Here is a 19,570-nt window from a genome sequence, read left to right on the forward strand (position 1 = left end):
ATGGGACGTAAACTGAAAAAGACATTTATGTCTTGAGGTATAGCAAATCATGAAAACCAATTTTAAGTGCTTTTAGCAGTAGTAATTGCTATATAGTAAATGGTGGTATGATTGAGTGATTTCAGTTAAATGTGTGAGTGCATTAAGTGCATCTCAGCTAACATAAAAAAGAAAATGTATGTTCATCATACCTTATGTTAGTTAGGAGGCACCAGGAATGGATTGTAAAATAGCCTCATCTGCTCACATCCACTCACTAGCTGCTATGTTTTATGAACAGAGCCCCTTATCCATAACCCAGGCCTCACAGACCTTTTCATGGTTTTCCCTACCTTTATATACCCTGGTTCAGCTCATTGGTAGGACATCATCCCCTGAATACCATATCATTCCAACTCACTCTGTCCCATGTACACCTCACATCCCACTGCATGTTCAGGCCCAAATCTTCAAATCATCTTTCACTCCATCCTTCCACTTGCTCCCTGTTGTTCTCCTTGTCACCTCCACTCTTGACATGTATTTCCTCTTAGCCATTCTTTCCTTGCTTTCCCTCTCCATATATTCAAACCACTGTCTTAGGCTCCCTCATACATAATACTCTTACTACCACCTCTCACTCTTTCCCTATCATTTCTTATTGAATCAGTTCTCCTCACACCTCAGACATTCTATTTCCAACACATCCACCCTCCTCTTTACATATATTGCCTAAGGCCCATACCTTGCATCCATACAGCACCAGTGGATCTCCTGTACCATGAAACATACCCATCTTTATCTTTAATGATAGCTAACTCTCATTCCACATATTCCTCAGTGTGTTCCAGTCCTTTGCCCCATTACCCACCTAATGGCTCTTTTCAGTTCCCATGGCTCCATTCAATGCCAATCCACTCCCTGGTATATAAAGCATTCCACATCCTCCAAGTTATCTTCATTCAAGCCCACACTCCAAATGATTTGTATCTACTGGTAGACCTGATAACCCTCCTCTTATGTACATTTACTCTCAACTTTCTTCTTTCACACACTCTTCCACTTTTAGACACAAGCTTCTGCAGTTTCTTACTCAAATCTACGTACAGTGCCAAGTCAGAATTTGAGTACCACCCTTGTTGTGACTTTTTCCAGATTCTTCATCCTTTTGTGTGACATATGTAATTGTATCTCCTAGCAGTGAAATTATTTTATCTTCACACAGAAATCATTGCTTACCTTTGACAGATTTCATTTGAACTTTTTCAGTTTGTTCTCCGTAATTTTTTCTTTTAGAGTACTCAAGAATATTGTAATCCTTAACTTTATTCTATTGCATACAATACAGCCAGTATTCCTGTGCCATGTTATTGCCCCCAATCTCTTGTATAGTGCATTACTCTCCCTGTGAATACATTACCTGGACCTCCATTCAGCCAGTTCTCAGACTGAGTGTGGAGAAAAAAATATATCCATCTTAGTTGACCAGGATATTCACCAGTTGACCAGTTTGCACCTGGTTGGTAAATACACAAAATTTTTCATTGCAGAGTGTCTCATATAGCTTCAGTAATGACTTGCCAGAATGTATGAATTCCTACATGAAGATATTTGCAGATGATGCAAAAGTTGCAAGGGAAGTGAGAAGCAAACAGGATCGCACATACAATCAAACCATAAATTGTTTTGAACCGTAGGCATGGTACATTTCAAACTGAACACTGCCTATCATGTTGTCTTAGTTGGCATTCCTGACGATGACGCATTTACAGGACGCTCAGGGTTGGGTGTGTTGGTTCAATCCTGGTTATGGCAGTCAATCCACAGTCAAACCAACTGTTCATCCATCTCTAAGGGTTGGTAGAGTAAATGGATACCTGGGTTAGCCTTGGTTCTCAGTGAATGTTGGTTTGCTCAGGGGTGCATGATATCTCCATGGTCGTATAATTTGTTTATGGATGGGGTTGTTAGGGAGGTGAATGCAAGACTTTTGGAAAGAGGGGCAAGTATGAAGTCTGTTGTGGATGAGAGACCTTGGGAAGTGAGTCAGTTGTTGTTCGCTGATGATTTAGCGCTGGTCGCTGATTTGGGTGAGAAACTGCAGAAGCTGGTGACTGAGTTTGGTAAAGTGTGTGAAAGAAGAAAGCTGAGGGTAAATGTTAATAAATTTAAGGTTATTAGGTACAGAAGGGGTGAGGGACAAGTCAACTGGGAGGTAAGTTTGAATGGAGAAAAACTGGAGAAAGTGAAGTGTTTTAGATATTTGGTAGTAGATTTGGCAGTGGATGGAACCATGGAAGCGGAAGTGAATCATAGGGTGGGGGAGGGGGAGAATGTTCTGAGAGTGTTGAAAAATGTGTGGAAGTCGAGAGTGTAATCTTGGAAAGCAAAAATGGGTGTGTTTGAAGGAATAGTGGTTCCAACAATGTTATATGATTGTGAGGCGTGGGCTATAGATAGAGTTGTGCAGAGGAGGGTGGATGTGCTGGAAATGAGATGTTTGAGGACAGTATGTGGTGTGAGATGGTTTGATCGAGTAAGTAATGAAAGGTTAAGAGAGATGTGTGGTGATAAAAAGAGTGTGGTTGAGAGAGCAGAAGAGGGTATTTTGAAATGGTTTGGTCACATGGAGAGAATGAGTGAGGAAAGATTGACAAAGAGGATATATACATTAAGATGTATAGGTATGTATATGTGTGTGTGTGGACATGTATGTATATATAGGTGTATGTGGGTGGGTTGGGCCATTCTTTCGTCTGTTTCCTGGCGCTACCCCGCTAACTCGGGAGACAGCGACAAAGTATAATAAATATAAATAAATATATACCCAATCCTTGGGGATAGGGGAGAAAGAATACTTCCCATGCATTCCTCACGTGTCGTAGAAGGCGACGAAAGGGGACGGGAGCAGGGGCTAGAAACCCTCCCCTCCTTGTATTCTAACTTTCTAAAAGGGGAAACAGAAGAAGGAGTCATGCGGGGAGTGCTCATCCTCTTCAAAGGCTCAAATTGGGGTGTCTAAATGTGTGTGGATGTAACCAAGATGAGAAAAAAGGAGAGATAGGTAGTATGTTTGAGGAAAGGAACCTGGATGTTTTGGCTCTGAGTGAAACGAAGCTCAAGGGTAAAGGGGAAGAGTGGTTTGGGAATGTCCTGGGAGTAAAGTCAGGGGTTAGTGAGAGGACAAGAGCAAGGGAAAGAGTAGCACTACTCCTGAAACAGGAATGGTGGGAGTTTGTGATAGAGCGTAAGAAAGTAAACTCTAGATTGATATGGGTAAAACTGAAAGTGGATGGAGAGAGATTGGTGATTATTGGTGCATATGCACCTGGGCATGAGAAGAAAGATCATGAGAGGCAAGTGTTTTGGGAGCAGCTAAGTGAGTGTGTTAGTAGTTTTGATGCATGAGACTGGGTTATAGTGATGGGTGATTTGAATGCAAAGGTGAATAATGCGGCAGTTGTGGGAATAATTAGTATACATGGGGTGTTCAGTGTTGTAAATAGAAATGGTGAAGAGCTTGTAGATTTATGTGCTGAAAAAGGACTGGTGATTGGGAATGCCTGGTTTAAAAAGAGATATACATAAGTATACATATGTAAGTAGGAGAGATGGCTAGAGAGCATTATTGGATGACGTGTTAATTGATAGGTGCGCGAAAGAGAGACTTCTGGATGTTAATGTGCTAAGAGGTGCAACTGGAGGGATGTCTGATCATTATCTAGTGGAGGCGAAGGTGGGGATTTGTAAAGGTTTTCAGAAAAGAAGAGAGAATGTTAAGGTGAAGAGAGTGGTGAGAGTAAGTGAGCTTGGGAAGGAGACTTATGTGAGGAAGTACCAGGAGAGACTGAGTGTAGAATGGAGAAACATGAGAACAAAGGAGGTAAGGGGAGTGGGAGAGGAAAGGGATGTATTTAGGGAAGCAATGATGGCTTATGCAAAAGATGCTTGTGGCATGAGAAGCGTGGGAGGTGGGCAGATTAGAAAGGGTAGTGAGTGGTGGGATGGAGAAGTAAGATTATTAGTGAAAGAGAAGAGAGAGGCATTTGGACAATTTTCACAGGGAAATAATGCAAATGACTGGGAGATGTATAAAAGAAAGAGGCAGGAGGTCAAGAGAAAGGGGCAAGCGGCAAAAAAGAGGGCAAATGAGAGTTCGGGAGAGAGAGTATCATTAGATTTTAGGGAGAATAAAAAGATGTTTTGGAAGGAGATAAATAAGGTGCGTAAGACAAGGTCACAAATGGGAACATCAGTGAAGGGGGCAAATGGGGAGGTGATAACAAGTAGTGGTGATGTGAGAAGGAGATGGAGTGAGTATTTTGAAGGTTTGTTGAATGTGTTTGGTAATAGAGTGGCAGATATAGGGTGTTTTGGTCGAGGTGGTGTGCAAAGTGAGAGGGTGAGGGAAAATGATTTGGTAAACAGAGAAGAGGTAGTAAAAGCTTTGCAGAAGATGAAAGTCGGCAAGGCAGTGGATTTGGATGGTATTGCAGTGGAATTTATCAAAAAAGGGGGTGACTGTATTGTTGACTGGTTGGTAAGGTTATTTAATGTATGTATGACTCATGGTGAGGTGCCTGAGGACTGGGGGAATGCTTGCATAGTGCCATTGTACAAAGGTAAAGGGGATAAGAGTGAGTGCTCAAATTACAGAGGTATAAGTTTGTTGAGTATTCCTGGGAAATTATGTGGGAGGGTATTGAGTGAGAGGGTGAAAGCAAGTACAGAACATCAGATTGGGGAAGAGCCGTGTGGTTTCAGAGGCGGTAGAGAATGTGTGGATCAGGTGTTTGCTTTGAACAATGTATGTGAGAAATACTTAGAAAAGCAAATGGATTTGTATGTAGCATTTATGGATCTGGAGAAGGCATATGATAGAGTTGATAGGAGATGCTCTATGGAAGATATTAAAAATATATGGAGTGGGAGTTAAGTTGTTTGAAGCAGTGAAAAGTTTTAATCGAGGATGTAAGGCATGTGTACGTGTAAGACGAGAGGAAAGTGATTGGTTCTCAGTGAATGTAGGTTTGCGGCAGGGGTGTGTGATGTCTCCATGGCTGTTTAATTTGTTTATGGATAGAGTTGTTAGGGAGGTGAATTCAAGAGATTTGGAAAGAGGGGCAACTATGGAGTCCATTGTGGATGAGAGAGCTTGGGAAGTGAGTCAGTTGTTGTTTGCTGATGATAGTGCTGGTGGCTGATTCGTGTGAGAAACTGCAGAAGCTGGTGACTGAGTTTGGTAAAGTGTGTGAAAGAAGAAAGCTGAGAGTAAGTGTGAATAAGAGTAAGGTTATTAGGTGCAGTAGGGTTGAGGGACAAGTCAATTTGGAGGCAAGTTTGAATGGAGAAAAACTGGAGTAAGTGAAGTGTTTTAGATATCTGGGAGTGGATTTAGCAGCGGATGGAACCATGGGAGCGGAAGTGAATCATAGGGTGGGGGAGGGGGCGAAAGTTCTGGGAGTGTAGAAAAATGTTTGGAAGTCGAGCACGTTATCTTGGAAAGCAAAAATGGGTATGTTTGAAGGAATAGTGGTTCCGACAATGTTATATGGTTGCAAGGTGTGGGCTTTAGATAAAGTTGTGCAGAGGAGGGTGGATGTGCTGGAAATGAGATGTTTAAGGACAATATGTGGTGTGAGGTAGTTTGAATGAGTAAGTAATGAAAGGGTAAGAGAGATGTGTGGTAATAAAAAGAGTGTGGTTGAGAGAGCAGAAGAGGGTTTTGAAATGGTTTGGTCACGGAGAGAATGAGTGAGGAAAGATTGACAAAGAGGATATATGTGTCAGAGGTGGAGGGAACGGGAAGTGGTAGACCAAATTGGAGGTGGAAAGATAGAGTGAAAAAGCTTTTGAGTGATCGGGACCTGAACATGCAGGAGGGTGAATGTCATGCAAGGAATAGAGTGAATTAGAACAATGTGGTATACCAGGGTCGACATGCTGTCAATGGATTGAGCCAGGGCATTTGAAGCGTCTGGGGTAAACCATGGAAAGTTCTGTGGGGCCTGGATGTTTAAAGGGAGCTGTGGTTTCAGTGCATTATACATGGCAGCTAGAGACTGAGTTTGAACGAATGTGGCCTTTATTGTCTTTTTCTAGCGCTACCTCGCGCACATGCAAAGGGAGGTGGTTTTCATTTCATGTGTGGCGGGGTGGCGACGGGAATGAATTAGGGCAGACAGTATGAATTATGTACATGGGTATATGTGTATATGTCTCTGTGTGTATATTTTTTTTTTTTTTTTTTTTCTTTTTTTTTTTCTTTTTATACTTTGTCGCTGTCTCCCGCGTTTGCGAGGTAGCGCAAGGAAACAGACGAAAGAAATGGCCCAACCCCCCCCCCATACACATGTATATACATACGTCCACACACGCAAATGTACATACCTACACAGCTTTCCATGGTTTACCCCAGACGCTTCACATGCCTTGATTCAATCCACTGACAGCACGTCAGCCCCGGTATACCACATCGCTCCAATTCACTCTATTCCTTGCCCTCCTTTCACCCTCCTGCATGTTCAGGCCCCGATCACACAAAATCTTTTTCACTCCATCTTTCCACCTCCAATTTGGTCTCCCTCTTCTCCTTGTTCCCTCCACCTCCGACACATATATCCTCTTCGTCAATCTTTCCTCACTCATCCTCTCCATGTGCCCAAACCACTTCAAAACACCCTCTTCTGCTCTCTCAACCACGCTCTTTTTATTTCCACACATCTCTCTTACCCTTACGTTACTCACTCGATCAAACCACCTCACACCACACATTGTCCTCAAACATCTCATTTCCAGCACATCCATCCTCCTGCGCACAACTCTATCCATAGCCCACGCCTCGCAACCATACAACATTGTTGGAACCACTATTCCTTCAAACATACCCATTTTTGCTTTCCGAGATAATGTTCTCGACTTCCACACATTCTTCAAGGCCCCCAGAATTTTCGCCCCCTCCCCCACCCTATGATCCACTTCCTCTTCAATGGTTCCATCCGCTGCCAGATCCACTCCCAGATATCTAAAACACTTCACTTCCTCCAGTTTTGCTCCATTCAAACTCACCTCCTAATTGACTTGACCCTCAACCCTACTGTACCTAATAACCTTGCTCTTATTCACATTTACTCTTAACTTTCTTCTTCCACACACTTTACCAAACTCAGTCACCAGCTTCTGCAGTTTCTCACATGAATCAGCCACCAGCGCTGTGTCATCAGCGAACAACAACTAACTCACTTCCCAAGCTCTCTCATCCCAAACAGACTTCATACTTGCCCCTCTTTCCAAGACTCTTGCATTTACCTCCCTAACAACCCCATCCATAAACAAATTAAACAACCATGGAGACATCACACACCCCTGCCGCAAACCTACATTCACTGAGAACCAATCACTTTCCTCTCTTCCTACACGTACACATGCCTTACATCCTCGATAAAAACTTTTCACTGCTTCTAACAACTTTCCTCCCACACCATATATTCTTAATACCTTCCACAGAGCATCTCTATCAACTCTATCATATGCCTTCTCCAGATCCATAAATGCTACATACAAATCCATTTGCTTTTCTAAGTATTTCTCACATACATTCTTCAAAGCAAACACCTGATCCACACATCCTCTACCACTTCTGAAACCACACTGCTCTTCCCCAGTCTGATGCTCTGTACATACCTTCACCCTCTCAATTAATACCCTCCCATATAATTTACCAGGAATACTCAACAAACTTATAACTCTGTAATTTGAGCACTCACTCTTATCCCCTTTGCCTTTGTACAATGGCACTATGCACGCATTCCGCCAATCCTCAGGCACCTCACCATGAGTCATTTTTTTTTTTTTTATACCTCGTCGCTGTCTCCCGCGGTTGCGAGGTAGCGCAAGGAAACAGACGAAAGAAATGGCCCAACCCCCCCCATACACATGTACATACACACGTCCACACACGCAAATATACATACCTACACAGCTTTCCATGGTTTACCCCGGACGCTTCACATGCCTTGATTCAATCCACCAACAGCACGTCAACCCCTGTATACCACATCGCTCCAATTCACTCTATTCCTTGCCCTCCTTTCACCCTCCTGCATGTTCAGGCCCCGATCACACAAAATCCTTTTCACTCCATCTTTCCACCTCCAATTTGGTCTCCCTCTTCTCCTCGTTCCCTCCACCTCCGACACATATATCCTCTTGGTCAATCTTTCCTCACTCATTCTCTCCATGTGCCCAAACCATTTCAAAACACCCTCTTCTGCTCTCTCAACCACGCTCTTTTTATTTCCACACATCTCTCTTACCCTTACGTTACTTACTCGATCAAACCACCTCACACCACACATTGTCCTCAAACATCTCATTTCCAGCACATCCATCCTCCTGCGCACAACTCTATCCATAGCCCACGCCTCGCAACCATACAACATTGTTGGAACCACTATTCCTTCAAACATACCCATTTTTGCTTTCCGAGATAATGTTCTCGACTTCCACACATTTTTCAAGGCTCCCAGAATTTTCGCCCCCTCCCCCACCCTATGATCCACTTCCGCTTCCATGGTTCCATCCGCTGCCAGATCCACTCCCAGATATCTAAAACACTTCACTTCCTCCAGTTTTTCTCCATTCAAACTCACCTCCCAATTGACTTGACCCTCAACCCTACTGTACCTAATAACCTTGCTCTTATTCACATTTACTCTTAACTTTCTTTTTCCACACACTTTACCAAACTCCGTCACCAGCTTCTGCAGTTTCTCCCATGAATCCGCCACCAGCGCTGTATCATCAGCGAACAACAACTGACTCACTTCCCAAGCTCTCTCATCCCCAACAGACTTCATACTTGCCCCTCTTTCCAAGACTCTTGCATTTACCTCCCTAACCATGAGTCATACATACATTAAATAACCTTACCAACCAGTCAACAATAGTCACCCCCTTTTTTAATAAATTCCACTGCAATACCATCCAAACCTGCTGCCTTGCCAGCTTTCATCTTCCGCAAAGCTTTCACTACCTCTTCTCTGTTTACCAAATCATTTTCCCTAACCCTCTCACTTTGCACACCACCTCGACCAAAACACCCTATATCTGCCACTCTATCATCAAACACATTCAACAAACCTTCGAAATACTCACTCCATCTCCTTCTCACATCACCACTACTTGTTATCACCTCCCCATTTGCGCCCTTCACTGAAGTTCCCATTTGCTCCCTTGTCTTACGCACTTTATTTACCTCCTTCCAGAACATCTTTTTATTCTCCCTAAAATTTAATGATACTCTCTCACCCCATCTCTCATTTGCCCTTTTTTTCACCTCTTGCACCTTTCTCTTGACCTCCTGTCTCTTTCTTTTATACATCTCCCACTCAATTGCATTTTTCCCTGCAAAAATCGTCCAAATGCCTCTCTCTTCTCTTTCACTAATACTCTTACTTCTTCATCCCACCACTCACTACCCTTTCTAATCAACCCACCTCCCACTCTTCTCATGCCACAAGCATCTTTTGCGCAATCCATCACTGATTCCCTAAATACATCCCATTCCTCCCCCACTCCCCTTACTTCCATTGTTCTCACCTTTTTCCATTCTGTACTCAGTCTCTCCTGGTACTCCCTCACACAGGTCTCCTTCTCAAGCTCACTTACTCTCACCACCCTCTTCACCCCAACATTCACTCTTCTTTTCTGAAAACCCATACAAATCTTCACCTTAGCCTCCACAAGATAATGATCAGACATCCCTCCAGTTGCACCTCTCAGCACATTAACATCCAAAAGTCTCTCTTTCGCACGCCTGTCAATTAACACATAATCCAATAACGCTCTCTGGCCATCTCTCCTACTTACATAAGTATACTTATGTATATCTCGCTTTTTAAACCAGGTATTCCCAATCACCAGTCCTTTTTCAGCACATAAATCTACAAGCTCTTCACCATTTCCATTTACAACACTGAACACCCCATGTATACCAATTATTCCCTCAACTGCCACATTACTCACCTTTGCATTCAAATCACCCATCACTATAACCCGGTCTCGTGCATCAAAACCACTAACACACTCATTCAGCTGCTCCCAAAACCCCTTGCCTCTCTTGATCTTTCTTCTCATGCCCAGGCGCATAAGCACCAATAATCACCCACCTCTCTCCATCAACTTTCAGTTTTACCCATATTAATCGAGAATTTACTTTCTTACACTCTATCACATACTCCCACAACTCCTGTTTCAGGAGTATTGCTACTCCTTCCCTTGCTCTTGTCCTCTCACTAACCCCTGACTTTATATATATATATATATATATATATATATATTTATATATATATGTATATATTTATATATATATATATATATATATATATATATATATATATATATATATATATATATATATATATATATATATAAATGTATACGTTGAGATATATAGGTATGGATATGTGCATGTGTGGACGTGTATGTATATACATGTGTCTGTGGATGGGTTGGGCCATTCTTTCGTCTGTTTGCTTGCACTACCTCGCTAACATGGGAGACAGCGACAACGTATAATATAAAAAAAATAATATTGGAAAGGATCCCAATTTTGCGCGTGATCAAGATATTCCTATGAGTCCATGGGGAAAATGAAGCACGATAAGTTCCCAAGTGCACTTTCGTGCAATAATCACATCATCAGGGGAGACACAATAGAGAAATATAACAGTCAGTTGATATACAACGAAGAGACATAGCTAGGACGCCATTTGGTTAGCATGCGATTGTCCAAGGCAAACAACAAGCGTATCATAAACTTATCATTCTACAAATTTTATCAACAGTAAAGTTATCTAATTTGTATAGACCATCTGTAACATTAAGATTATAATTCCTTGTGTATTTAATAATAGAAAATTAAATTGACAAATTTTATCAACAATAAAGTTATCTAATTTGTATAGACCATCACCAATATTAAGATTATAATTCTTTGTGTATTTATTCTTTGTCTATTTTTTATTTTTTTTATTTTTTTTTTTTTATACCTCGTCGCTGTCTCCCGCGTTTGCGAGGTAGCGCAAGGAAACAGATGAAAGAAATGGCCCAACCCACCCCCATACACATGTATATACATACGTCCACACACGCAAATATACATACCTACACAGCTTTCCATGGTTTACCCCAGACGCTTCACATGCCTTGATTCAATCCACTGCCAGCACATCAACCCCAGTATACCACATCGCTCCAAATCACTCTATTCCTTGCCCTCCTTTCACCCTCCTGCATGTTCAGGCCCCGATCACACAAAATCTTTTTCACTCCATCTTTCCACCTCCAATTTGGTCTCCCTCTTCTCCTCGTTCCCTCCACCTCCGACACATATATTCTCTTGGACAGTCTTTCCTCACTCATTCTCTCCATGTGCCCGAACCATTTCAAAACACCCTCTTCTGCTCTCTCAACCACGCTCTTTTTATTTCCACACATCTCTCTTACCCTTACGTTACTTACTCGATCAAACCACCTCACACCACATATTGTCCTCAAGCAACTCATTTCCAGCACATCCATCCTCCTGCGCACAACTCTATCCATAGCCCACGCCTCGCAACCATACAACATTGTTGGAACCACTATTCCTTCAAACATACCCATTTTTGCTTTCTGAGATAATGTTCTCGACTTCCACACATTCTTCAAGGCTCCCAGAATTTTCGCCCCCTCCCCCACCCTATGATCCACTTCCGCTTCCATGGTTCCATCCGCTGCCAGATCCACTCCCAGATATCTAAAACACTTCACTTCCTCCAGTTTTTCTCCATTCAAACTCACCTCCCAATTGACTTGACCCTCAACCCTACTGTACCTAATAACCTTGCTCTTATTCACATTTACTCTTAACTTTCTTCTTTCACACACTTTACCAAACTCAGTCACCAGCTTCTGCAGTTTCTCACATGAATCAGCCACCAGCGCTGTATCATCAGCGAACAACAACTGACTCACTTCCCAAGCTCTCTCATCCCCAACAGACTTCATACTTGCCCCTCTTTCCAAAACTCTTGCATTCACCTCCCTAACAACCCCATCCATAAACAAATTAAACAACCATGGAGACATCACACACCCCTGCCGCAAACCTACATTCACTGAGAACCAATCACTTTCCTCTCTTCCTACACGTACACATGCCTTACATCCTTGATAAAAACTTTTCACTGCTTCTAACAACTTGCCTCCCACACCATATATTCTTAATACCTTCCACAGAGCAACTCTATCAACTCTATCATATGCCTTCTCTAGATCCATAAATGCTACATACAAATCCATTTGCTTTTCTAAGTATTTCTCACATACATTCTTCAAAGCAAACACCTGATCCACACATCCTCTACCACTTCTGAAACCACACTGCTCTTCCCCAATCTGATGCTCTGTACATGCCTTCACCCTCTCAATCAATATCCTCCCATATAATTTACCAGGAATACTCAACAAACTTATACCTCTGTAATTTGAGCACTCACTCTTATCCCCTTTGCCTTTGTACAATGGTACTATGCACGCATTCTGCCAATCCTCAGGCACCTCACCATGAGTCATACATACATTAAATAACCTTACCAACCAGTCAACAATACAGTCACCCCCTTTTTTAATAAATTCCACTGCAATACCATCCAAACCTTCTGCCTTGCCGGCTTTCATCTTCCGCAAGGCTTTTACTAACTCTTCTCTGTTTACCAACTCATTTTCCCTAACCCTCGCACTTTGCACACCACCTCGACCAAAACACCCATCTCCTTCTCACATCACCACTACTTGTTATCACCTCCCCATTTGCGCCCTTCACTGAAGTTCCCATTTGCTCCCTTGTCTTACGCACTTTATTTACCTCCTTCCAGAACATCTTTTTATTCTCCCTAAAATTTAATGATACTCTCTCACCCCAACTCTCATTTGCCCTTTTTTTCACCTCTTGCACCTTTCTCTTGACCTCCTGTCTCTTTCTTTTATACATCTCCCACTCAGTTTCATTTTTTCCCTGCAAAAATCGTCCAAATGCCTCTCTCTTCTCTTTCACTAATACTCTTACTTCTTCATCCCACCACTCACTACCCTTTCTAATCAACCCACCTCCCACTCTTCTCATGCCACAAGCATCTTTTGCGCAATCCATCACTGATTCGCTAAATACATCCCATTCCTCCCCCACTCCCCTTACTTCCATTGTTCTCACCTTTTTCCATTCTGTACTCAGTCTCTCCTGGTACTTCCTCACACAAGTCTCCTTCCCAAGCTCACTTACTCTCACCACCCTCTTCACCCCAACATTCACTCTTCTTTTCTGAAAACCCATACAAATCTTCACCTTAGCCTCCACAAGATAATGATCAGACATCCCTCCAGTTGCATCTCTTAGCACATTAACATCCAAAAGTCTCTCTTTCGCACGCCTGTCAATTAACACGTAATCCAATAACGCTCTCTGGCCATCTCTCCTACTTACATAAGTATACTTATGTATATCTCGCTTTTTAAACCAGGTATTCCCAATCATCAGTCCTTTTTCAGCACATAAATCTACAAGCTCTTCACCATTTCCATTTACAACACTGAACATCCCATGTATACCAATTATTCCCTCAACTGCCACATTACTCACCTTTGCATTCAAATCACCCATCACTATAACCCGGTCTCGTGCATCAGAACCACTAACACACTCATTCAGCTGCTCCCAAAACACTTGCCTCTCATGATCTTTCTTCTCATGCCCAGGTGCATATGCACCAATAATCACCCATCTCTCTCCATCAACTTTCAGTTGTCTATTTAATAATAGAAAATTCAATTTACAAATTTTATCAACAATAAAGTTTTCTAATTTGTATAGACCATCACTAATATTAAGATTATGATCCTTGTGTATTTAATAATTGAAAATTCAATGATATTTCTAGTGGTAATAGAGTTAAAGTTAATAACTGAGATGGCATTACTCCAGTCAATACAATGATCATAGTTTTTAACATGATTCTCGTAAACAAGGCATTTGATTCTTGTCCCGTTCTTCTACTATATTTATGTTGCCTAAGTCTAGCAGAAAGATCCTTACCAGTCTCCCCAACATAAAACTTATCACAGTTTCTACATGGCACTTTATAGATGCACCCAGGAGAATTTTCTGGTGAATTCCTGATTAAGATATTCTTTTTAGTATTGTTGTTGCTGAAGGCAACATTTACATTAAAGGATTAAAGCAACATGGGAAGTAAAGTAAAATTATTATTAAAAGGGAGAACTAAAAGATTCATGGTGTCAATGGGAGGTTTGGGCTCAACTCTATAAAATGATTTCTTTGCTAACTTAAGGGATTTATCAATGAAAGATCTAGGGTACTTTAACTTAGATCCAATAGAATATATCTTCTCAAACTCATCATCAGTAAACTCTGGACTGCAAATATGTAATGCCATAAGGAACTTAGATTGAAATCTATAAATGCTTCATACAAATACATCTGTTTTTTTTGTATTTCTCGCATACATTTTTCAAAGCAAACAGAAGAAGGAGTCAAGCAGGGAGTGCTCATCCTCCTCGAAGGCTCGGATTGGGGTGTCTCAATGTTTGTGGATGTAACCAAGATAAGAAAGGAGAGATAGTGTATTTGAGGAAAGGAACCTGGATGATCTGGCTGTGGATGAAATGAAGCTCAAGAGTAAAGGGGAAGAGTGGTTTAGGAAAGTCTAGGGAGTAAAGTCAGGGGTTGGTGAGAGGACAGAAGCTAAGGAAGGAGTAGCAATACTCCTGAAGCAGAAGTTGTGGGAGTATGTGATAGAGTGTAAGAAAGTAAATTATAGATTGTGGGTAAGACTGAAAGTGAATGGAGAGAGATGGGTGATTATTGGTGCCTATGCACCTGGTCATGAGAAGAAAGATCATGAGAGGCAAGTAATTTGGGAGCAGCTGAGTGAGTGTATCAGCAGCTTTGATGCACGAAACCAGGTTATAATGATGGATAATTTAAATGTGAAGATGAGTAATGTGGCAGTTGAGGGTAGTGTACATGGGATGTTCAGTGTTGTAAATGGAAATGGTAAAAAGTTTGTGGATTTGTGTGCTGAAAAAAGACTGGTGATTGGGAATACCTTGTTTAAAAAGGGAGATATATAAGTATACGTATGTGAGTAGGAGAGATGGTCAAAGGGTATTATTGGATTATGTGTTAATTGATAGGCATGTAAAAGAGAGATTTTTGGATGTTATTGTGTTGAGAAGGGCAGCTGGAGGGATGTCTGATCACTATCTTTTCGAGGCAAACACGAAGATTTGTAGACGTTTTCAGAGAAGAAGAGAGAATGTTGGGGAGAAGAGAGTGGGGAAAGTAAGTGAGCTTGGAAAGGAGATATGTGTGAGGAAGTATCAGGAGAGGTTGAGTGTAGAATGGCAAAAGGTGAGAGCAAATGAGTGGGTGAGGAATAGGATGTATTAAGGGAAGCAGTGATGGCTTGTGCAAAAGATGCATTTGGCATGAGAAAGGTGGGAGGTGGGCAGATTAGAATAGGTAGTGAGTGGTGGGATGAAGAAGATTGTTAGTGAAAGAGAAAAGAGAGGCATTTGGGCAATAGTTGCAGGGAAGTAGTGCAAATGACTAGGAGATGTATAAAAGAATGCAGCAAGAGGTCAAGAGAAAGGTGCAAGAGGTGAAAAAGAGGGCAAATGAGAGTTGGGGTGAGAGAGTATCATTGAAATTTAGGGACAATGTTCACACTCAGTCTCTAGCTGTCATGTGTAATGTACCACAACCTCAGCTCCCTTTCCACATCTAGGCCCCACAAAACTTTTCATGGTTTACCCCAGACCCTTGACATGCCCTGGTTCAATCCATTGACAGCACGTTGACCACGGTATACCTCATCTTTTCAATTCACTCTATTCATTGCACTCCTTTCACCCTCCTGCATGTTCAGGCCCTGATTGCTCAAAATCTTTTTCACTCCATCCTTCCACCTCCAATTTGGTCTCCCATTTCTCCTCGTTCCCTCCACCTCAGACACATATATCCTCTTCGTCAATCTTTCCTCACTCATTCTCTCCATGTAACCAAACCATTTTAATACATCCTCTTCTGCTCTCTCTGCCATGCTCATTTTATTACCACACATCTCTCTTACCCTTTCATTACTTACTCAATCAAACCACCTCACACCACATATTGTGCTCAAACATCTCATTTCCAACACATCCACCCTCCTCCGCACAACTCTATCTATAGCCCACGCCCCGCAACCATATAACATTGTTGGAACCACTATTCCTTCAAACATACCCATTTTTGCTCTTCGAGATAATGCTCTCGCCTTCCACACATTCTTCAACACTCCCAGAACCTTTGCTCCCACTCCCACCCAGTCACTCACTTCCGCTTCCATGGTTCCATCCACTGCTAAATCCACTCCCAGATATCTAAAACACTTCACTTCCTCCAGTTTTTTTCCATTCAAACTTACCTCCCAATTGACTTGTCCCTCAACCCAACTTAACATAATTACCTTGCTCTTATTCACATTTTTTCACACACTTTACCAAACTCAGTCACCAGCTTCTGCAGTTTCTCACCTGAATCAGCCATCAGTGCTTTATCATCAGTGAACAACAACTGACTCACTTCCCAAGCCCTCTCATCCACAACAGACTGTATACTTGCCCCTCTTTCCAAAACTCTTGCATTCACCTCCCTAACAACCCCATCCATAAACAAATTAAACAACCATGGAGACATCATGCACCCCTGCCGCAAACCTACATTCACTGAGAACCAATCACTTTCCTCTCTTCCTACTCACACATGCCTTACATTCTCGATAAAAACTTTTCACTACTTCTAGCAACTTGCCTTCCACACCATATACTCTTAATACCTTCCACAGAGCACCTCTGTCAGCTCTTATCATATGCCTTCTTGAGATCCATAAATGCTACATACAGTTCCATTTGATTTTCTAAGTATTTCTTACATACATTCTTCTAAGCAAACACCTGATCCACACATCCTCTACGAATTCTGAAACCACACTGCTCCTCCCCAATCTGATGCTCTGTACATGCCTTGGCCCTCTCAATCAATACCGTCCCATATAATTTCCCAGGAATACTCAACAAACTTATACCTCTGTAATTTGAACACACCTTTATCTTTATCCCCTTTGCCTTTGTACGCTGGCACTATGCATGCATTCCGCCAATCCTCAGGCTCTTCACTATGAGCCATACATTCATTGAATAGGTATAGTAAATGAATGAATAAATATGAATATAATATTTAATGGAGAAAAATTGGAGGAAGTGAAGTGTTTTAGATATCTGGGAGTGGGCTTAGCAACGAATGGAACCATGGAAGTTGAAGTGAGTCACAGGGTGGGAGAGGGGGTGAGGGTTTTGGGAGCCTTGAAGAATGTGTGGAAGAAGAGAACATTATCTCGGAGATCAAAAATGGGTATGTTTGAAGGAATAGTGGTTCCATCAATGTTGTAAGGTTGCAAGGCATGAGCTATAGATAGGGTTGTGCAAAGGAGGGTGGGTATGTTGGAAATGAAATGTTTGAGGACAATATATGGTATGAGGTGGTTTGATCTAGTAAGAAATGTAAGGGTAAGAGAGATGTGTAGAAATACATGAGTATGGATGAGAGAGCAGAAGAGGGTGTGTTGAAATGGTTTGGACATATGGAGAGGATGAGTGAGGAAAGATTGACAAAGGATATATGTGTCAGAGGTGGATGGAAGAAGGAGAAGTGGAAAACCAAATTGAAGGTGGAAGGATGGAGTGAAAAAGCTTTTGAGTGATTGGGGCCTGAACATACAGGAGGGTGAGAGGCATGCAAGGAATAGAGTGAACTGGAATGAGTTACAGAGAAGGGCGAAAAGCCTTGAGTTTGTACACCATAATGCACAAGTAGGATAACTACATTAGAATTATCTAAGTGAAGCATAAGATAGGTACTTGTTAAGTTTGAGTGTAATAAGTTATTGTCTTCAGGACCTTATCCTTCATTCCTCTACTCTGTAACTCATCTCCAGTCCCCATGGTTTCACTTGCTGCCACATCCACTCCATTCCTAGGTTCCTGAAGCACTCCACCTCCTCCAAGTCCATTTAGATTCACACATAAATTTCAGCTCCAAGAGTGCCTCATTATCGTACTTTTGTTTACATTCTCCTTCAACTTTCTCTTACACACTTTCATCCCCAGTAAACCGCATGGTCCCAATTCACTATGTCCCATGCACGCCTTTCACCCATGTTTAGGTCATGATGACTCAGAATCTTTTTCATTCCATCTTTTCATTTCCAATTTGATCTCCTCATTTCACTTATTTCCCCACAACTTCCAAATATAGATCAGACTAAAGGGACAGCAAATAAGTTTGATATCTTCATCTTCACAATACATTATGTGACTCAGAGTGTCTTTATTTATTTCAGATTTATGTGCTTGAAGGTGTTTTGCTTGGTGCACATGAACTTAGTGATGCTGAGGGTCTGCAGGAGCTGCTTAGGAAGCTTAGGATTTTAAGTGTTTCTTGTGTTGATTCAGAACTACGTGAAACTTCTTCCATCCTTCACTCAGCGGTCATTAATAAAATGCCAGCAGGTGAGGGGAACAGTATCTCTTCTGTCTTTTGACTGCCTTAAGAGAGTTTAGATATCATTCAGATTCATGTTTATAGTATTCCAAAATTGAAAAAATCATCAGCTAATATGAAAAAGGTATGGGATGTTACCAGGCTCCATCTGCTTTAGGTAACACTGCAGGTGAAAAGTCACATCTGGCAAGGCTGCATGCTCATCAATTGATGAAAGAGAGTATAGTCTTGTCAAGCAGCTTCTTACTTTAAAGGAGTCCATCCTGTTCATGCTACTATGTGTAGTACAGCCTTGGGCTGCAGGAACCCCTAGAAAAAGGGTCTTGGGGTAATGCCAAGGTCCCATTTTTGGGTTATTAATGATGAATAAAGTTTTGGTACTCAGTGTCATTTAATATTTTCTTATCATTGTTGTTATTTTTTTCATCAGCATCCTCCAAACCTTTTCTCTACCTCCAGCAGACTAACTCTTGCAGAATGTCCTCCAAACACCACAAGTTTTGCATGTACTTCAGCATTCCACTACAGTTTTAGAATAGATAGGAAAGAAAGGTACCTGAGATAACTTTTTTTTTATATTGGAAACTTTAGTTATGGACAAAAGTCCGCATCAAGGCTGGGCCCTAGTTGAATATAAAGAGATTAATGAAAGAGAAAAAGAAGAGACAAGGGAAAGTATTTATGAATGTTGGAAGAAGTGAAAAACTTGTCTTACAGAGTGTGAGGTTATAATTATTGGGTAAACATGAGAGGGTAGAGAGTTCCATAGCTTTGTGGTGTCGGGAAAGAAACTTATGAAAATGGCCCACCCTTGATTTGTCAGCAGCCACAGAGTAATCATACGACACAACAGCTTTCCGAGCATTGCATGGCCTAGTTTGTGGTGGGGCACACTAGCAGCCAACTCTCTGAAACAAAAACCAGATT

The 19,570-nt window shown here is 41.7% G+C and overlaps 1 protein-coding gene across 1 annotated transcript in view; it reads left to right on the forward strand.

The window, feature by feature from the left end:
• Mms19 (MMS19 nucleotide excision repair protein) overlaps positions 1 to 19,570 on the forward strand; it is a 561,976-nt gene that overhangs the window by 400,483 nt on the left and 141,923 nt on the right. Inside the window, 1 exon segment of the mRNA XM_071662204.1 lies at positions 18,483 to 18,651. Coding sequence (XP_071518305.1) covers positions 18,483 to 18,651 — 169 coding nt within the window.

This window comes from Panulirus ornatus, chromosome 5 (genome assembly GCF_036320965.1).
Source record: "Panulirus ornatus isolate Po-2019 chromosome 5, ASM3632096v1, whole genome shotgun sequence".
NCBI classification, from domain to species: Eukaryota; Metazoa; Arthropoda; class Malacostraca; order Decapoda; family Palinuridae; genus Panulirus; species Panulirus ornatus.